At 29.1% G+C, this 6,370-nt stretch overlaps 1 protein-coding gene across 5 annotated transcripts in view; it reads left to right on the top strand.

Moving 5' to 3' along the window:
* The first annotated feature begins 433 nt into the window (after nucleotides 1–433).
* Nucleotides 434–6,370, top strand: part of LOC107070131 (uncharacterized) — a 30,468-nt gene continuing 24,531 nt past the window's right edge. Inside the window, exons 1-3 of one of the 5 annotated variants that reach the window (XM_089178766.1) lie at nucleotides 434–591; nucleotides 1,327–1,452; nucleotides 2,726–2,877. In XM_089178766.1, coding sequence (XP_089034892.1) covers nucleotides 2,773–2,877 — 105 coding nt within the window. In that variant the 5' untranslated portion in view covers nucleotides 434–591; nucleotides 1,327–1,452; nucleotides 2,726–2,772. Of the gene's footprint in view, nucleotides 592–1,320; nucleotides 1,453–2,725; nucleotides 2,878–6,370 lie in introns of all 5 variants that reach the window. The other 4 variants (XM_089178767.1, XM_015328036.2, XM_089178769.1 and 1 more) reach the window with 4 other exon arrangements.

Here is a 6,370-nt window from a genome sequence, read left to right as displayed (position 1 = left end):
TCCGTGGTGGTGGTGGTGGTGGTGGTGGTGGTGGGAGGAACAAATATATATATATATATATCTATAGGTGTGAAAGTGTGTTAGGAAGATAGAAAGAGAAAGATATAGTTGAACGGACTACGTCACCATCAATGTTGCTGCTGCTGCTGGCTGCTGGTTGCTGGTTGTGTGCTGGTATTGGTTTATTGGTGTTGGTGTTGCTGCTGCTGCCACCGTCATAGTCGTTTCGTTTCCGTCGTCGTCGTCGTACCCACCACCACAACCACCAACCACCACCACCACCACCAGTACCAGAACCACCACTACCCCACCGTCGTAGCCGTCGTCGATCGTCGTCGTCGTCCTCCTCCTCATCGTCGTCGAGAGTAGTAGTAGTAGTCAGTCCGTCGTTTCTGGATTCACGCACCAGCTGATGCGGCGCGTTAGTATACAGTCAGGAGTTCGATCGTGGCACGAGTCAGTAGCACATGAGCGCTCGTAGAGCGAGTATCGTTCCGTTAAGCGAATATCTCGCCCGGGCGATAATGTTATCGAGTGATCGTCGAGCGTATTATACGAGAAGATTTTCGCCTAAAACGTAAAATTTAAAAAGTAAACAAAAAAATAAATTGAAATTATTTTATTTTATTTTTTTTTTTAATTATTATTGTTACGTCGTTTTTTATTTATTTATTATTATTATTTATATACTTATAGTATTTAATAATTTTAATAATGAATAATAATCGGGATTATTAAGATTAATTATACATATTAATATATTATATATAATATATCTATACATATTTATTTATGTATGTACATGTGTTTAACGTATATTTAAATATCGGAGACATTTGATTTGATATTCGAACAAATTTCGTGTGTATAAATATTTATACATTTATTATACGGAATATATATTTTTGTTTGTTTTGATTTTGGTTTTTCTTCTCTTCTCTTCTTCTTCTTCTTTTCTCTCCTCCCTTAGAAGAAAACAAGGAGAATCTCGTGGTTAAAGTTTTGTATTTGTCAAATTTCGTAAACGCGTGCGCGAAGAAGTTACCGCGTGTGTAGAGAAGAAATCAACACATCGGAGGAAAATCTTCTTACGTCGTTTTAGTTTTCGTTTTAGTTTTTATTTTCATCGTTGTGTTGTCGTCGGGAAACTGGGGGAGGAGTTTTTTTTTTTTTACCGTCGATAAGACGAAAATTTTTTACAAGAAGAAGAAGAAGAAGAAGAAGACGAAGAAGAAGAAGAAGATTCATTTCGATTATTAATTTTTTTTAATTTTTTTTTTCTGGGATAATTTATTAATCTACAACGACGATTACGAACAGAAGCAGAAGCAGAAGCAGCAGCAGCAGTAGCAGCAAAAGCAGCAGCAAAAGTTGCAGCAGCAGCAGCAGCAGCAGCAGTAGCAGCAGCAGCTAAAGAAGCAGCAGCAGCAGCAGCAAAAATAACAGTTAAATGTGAGAGAGAACTCTAATTCTCAAAGGATTAATCTAAACTCGTGGTTAAAAATTAATCATCTTAAATGCGTGTGATTTCTTTTACGAAAAAAAAATCATCATCAACAACAACAACTACAACTGCAACTACGACAAACATTTACTTGCCGTGTTTCGCGAGTAACTAGTTCGCTTTTTTTTAATTCCTCGTCGCGAGGAAATTAAAATAGACGAACATAATAAACGAAGAGATTTGTGAAAAAATTGTTTTTTAAGACAATTCGAAAGAAATATAAAGATACACACGGACTATACTAATTGATTGATTGATTGATTGATCGATCGATTGATTGATTGATTGATTGAAAAAAAAAATATATATATAAAAAAACAGAAGAAGAAATTAAAATCATCACGTAAAAAAACAAAAACGAGTCGCGATCGTCGTGTTGGTTTTCGTCGGGTGTTGTTCTACGAATTTCTTTTTTCCCTTTTTCTCAAGTGAAAATATCAAACACAAATTCACCAACCCCCGCCGCACGAAAGAAAAAACGTATACTCAGTTTTGGTGGTGGCAAAAACGCCTAGAAAATAATTTTTTTTTAGGCTTTATTATATTATTTTGTTCTTATTTTTTAATTCGCGAGAGAATTGAAAAAAGGATTAATTTGAAATTTAGGACGAAAAGGGAATCGAAAATCAGTTTTTCTTATCCCAAGAAGTCTTAGATTTTGTGATCTATTGAAAATCCTGTTCTCTTCTTCGCGATTTTTAAAATAAAAAGAACAGATGACCGTATCAACAAAATAAAATTAAATAAAGAAAATAAATAAACGGACTCAATAATAATAACCGCATAATTAAATATAATTTGTTATATTTTTTCTTATTTCGTTAAAAAAAAAAACAATTAAAATTCGCCGAAGGTGTGTGATTTTGTTTTTTTCCTATACGATATATTTAATAGATAAATATCAAGTTATAAATACATTTATATATTATACATATATATACATACTCATATATTATTATCGATCATCGGAGTCACCGAAAGAAGATACGCGAGTATCCGTGCGACGATACTTTGAAAAAACAAAAAAAATAAATAAAAAATAAAACCAGCTACTTAAGTGTGGTGATTAGCGATCGTTGATTTATATAAATTCATTGCTATATTTAAAAAATAAAAACTATAAATAATATAAATTAAAAAAATATAAATAAGAAATAAATAAATAAATAAATAAATAAATAAATAAAGTGAGGATAAACGAAAAATTTATATTTTTTAAAGTGAAAGAGCCTTTTTGCGTCGACTTGTGTTATACGGAAGAACCAAAAATGGTGCCACAACAGCAAGACAGCCCTTCAAGCTCCGGTATTCCGATGTTTGGATCTTTACTTGTGGATCAAAATTCTCCTACACCTTATTCAGATGCTACACAGGTAAATACAATCAAAAAAAAAAAAAAAAAAGAAAGAAACATCAAATTATTATTAAGCGTACTTAAATATTTTTCGTTTTTATAAATTTAATGCTAAAAATCTTCTCTTCACTTCTTCATTTCTTCTTCACGAACAATTCCCCATGTTTTATTAAAAAGAAAAGCGTTAAATTAATTATTTTTCGATGATGAAATTTTCATTTGAGACCACCCGTGTTACGAAAGAGAGAAATAGAAAGATAGAGAGACCTTGGCAATGATTCCTACATGCAGTTTTTCGTTCCGTTCTATGCAAAGAGTGAAAGAAACATTTGTAAACGAAAGTTAGAATAGAAATTGATAATAGTGAATGCAATTTACTCAAAATGAAGATCACTTTTTGATAATAAATATTCAATATTTAATAGAATGTAATTTTAAATGTTATAAAGCCGTATATTTACTTTAGCGAAGGTTTCTTCGGTTGATTTCATTTTTGATCTTTGCGAATATTTTCTTCTTCTTCTTCTTTTCTATTTTTATTTCTTTTTCGTTTTCATTTAATTTTCAATTATAAATTATCTTTATAAATTTTTTCCCCGTGTTTTTTCAATAGTAATTAAGAAACATTGTTTTTAATCTTTCTATCTATCTTTTTCTTACTCTCTCTCTCTCTCTCTCTCTCTCAAATTAAACTTTTCTTAACCCTGAGGATATAAAGAGAGCCGAAAGCCGAGAGAGAAAGGGAGAGGGAGAGGGAGAGAGAAGAGTCAATAAGATTTCTCAAGTTGATCTTAGAAAACTTATGTTAGATTTTAACGCATTAAATCCGGAATAGAAATTCTACGAAAATCTTTCGGAAATCACGTTTACAGGTAGTAGTAATAGAAGTCAAATTGTGTTAAATATTTAATGGTATATTGGTATATCAGTTAGATAGTAGTATTAGTAAATAGTAAGTCTATAATACTTTGACGAAAATCATTCTCTTGGCAACCGATGCCAATCGTCAGTTAAAGAAAGATAGAAAATGAGTAAAAGATACGCGTGGAAAATTATGCTAGTATCGTTCTTCTAATTCTTACGTTACACATATATACAAGTAAATAGTTTATATATATGTATATTTATTTTTAAACACGTTGACAATTCTATTAGATTTAAGTGAGACACACGTACTTACTTCTAACGTTTATAAACTCTATTTTTCGTATGTGTGTTGAGCATGTTGTTATGAAAAAAAAAACTCAGGTATTTATTTATTTTTTTTTTGCTTTATTTTCTTTTATTTTCAACGTGTTATGTGTTGTTATTATTATTGTTGATATTATTCTTTTTTTTTTTAACATAACAAATGTCGTAAGTTCGATCGTTTATTTACTTGTTTCTTATGAAAATTACGCGTGATATTTCGTTGAAAGATTGATGATGCGTTTAGGGTTATTTCGTCAGGGTTGCGTTATAAAAATTATTAAAATAAATTAAATGACCATTATTAAATATATTTAATTAATTCTAAAATTAGATATTACAAAAATTCAATATCCGATAAAATAAATATATATTTTTTATTATTTTTAATATTTAAAATTTTTAATATTTTAATATTTTTTAATATTTTTAATATATTATATTTTTTATTATATTAAGTAATATATATATATACGTGATGATAGTGTGATATAATTTTTTATATAACACCTTTCAAAGATTTGCTCGACGATGACAATTTTTTTTTCTTATTTTTTTTTTCTTTTTGGTCGAGGTATTTCTGACAAGACACATAAAAGTTAAAAAGAAGAGGTAGAAGTAGAAGTAGAAGAAAGATATAAAAAAGTAAAAAAAAAAAAATGGAGTGTTACGAGGTGCGATGTTTATCGCACCGGTAACCTTTCCTCGACTTTTGGAAAGAAGTAGGAGTTCGTTAAGTTTGTTTTTGTCTTTTTCTTCTACTTTTTCTACTTCTTAGGACTCAAAAAGAACTTTTTAAAAGAAAAAGGATAGACGACGAAAGAGCGTGAAGTAACGGGGAGGGCCAGGGGGCCATGGGTTGCAAGGGGGTGTAGAAATGAGGGAAGAGTAGCAAATGGTGTTTGATTTTTATCGAGTGCCAAGTAAAAGTTTCTATTTCGACATGGTGTGTCATTTTTCCTAAGATTTCTTACGTTTTTTTTTTTAGTCCACCCTATTTTTTATTTCTTATCCTTTTTTTTTTTATCTTTTATTTCTCTCATTTTTTTCTCCGTACATTTGTCTATAATATTTTCTTTTAATTTTAATTTGTTAATTTTTCACCTCGTTTTTCTCTGTCAATCGACACGTTGCTGACATGATGTGTAAAAGTTGTAACCAAGAATTTGTTCTTGACGATTAGAAAGAACAAATTGCGTCATTTTAATGACTCTCTTACGAGAATGAAGATAAAAAAAAGATATAGATATATGAGTGTATGTATGTGTGTATCAAAGAATGAAATTCAACGTTGAACGATGATTTATCGTGCAACAAACGACTTAAAGCGATATTACGGATTTCCACTGAACACATTCGAATGAACGAAACGAAACGAATAAGAACACACGTGAAAGACATATTTCCAAATGTCCGTCGTGTATAACATCATCCTCATCATCATCATCATCATCATTATCATCATCATTATCATTTCTCGTATTTTTGCGAATCAATGTGTTTCTTTCTATTCATTTTTTTTTTTTACCTACCGTGCTATTCGATGTATTTTCTTTCCTAGCAAAAATTTTTAAAACGTCAACCTTTTCTATTTTCTAAAGTCATCGATTTATGATTTATTTTTCTCTTTTTACAGTTGTGTGATAAGAAATTAGATTTATAAGAGAAGGAATGTTATTTTCTTTGCATTTCTTTAATATCCTTTTTCTTAAACGGTTTCGTATATTTTTGTTATAAATCTATTTCATAATTAGATTGTAATATTTGTTCTATCTATTTTAATATTTAATTAGTAAATTTATTTTACAAATTAAATAAATATATTTACATATGTAATAATATTTAATTTATAATCCAATGAAAATATAATTTTTAATATATTATTTAAAATATATATAATTTTATAAAATAAATTGAGAGAGATAATCTTTAATAAATCTTTAAATACTATTACATTTCATTTGTAAAATATATCACGTCACTTCTATTAAAATTTAAATATTTACATATATACATATATTCTATCTTAATAAAAAAAATTCCCTACAAAAAGGAAATACCTATCATTTAACAGTAAATCAAATATTTTGTACCAATACTTTAAATTCTAAACGTATATTATATGTTACGTTTACATACTTATACGAATAGTATAACGGTATCGTTTTGGATCGTGTTATTTCGTGATTAGTGTGTTCCATCAAAATTTTATCTTTCTTTTTTTTTTCAAAATACTCTCCTAAAATTTTTTTCTTAAACCATACTCTATAATTATAACGAAAATCTAGAATCCATCCATTTCTCTATCTCTTCATTATTCTCTT

The sequence above is a fragment of the Polistes dominula genome, unplaced genomic scaffold (genome assembly GCF_049000335.1).
Source record: "Polistes dominula isolate Pdom_NZ unplaced genomic scaffold, Pdom_raw_medaka contig_18, whole genome shotgun sequence".
NCBI classification, from domain to species: Eukaryota; Metazoa; Arthropoda; class Insecta; order Hymenoptera; family Vespidae; genus Polistes; species Polistes dominula.
The sequence above is the reverse complement of the archived record's forward strand: the minus strand, read 5'-3'. Positions and strand labels throughout refer to the sequence as shown.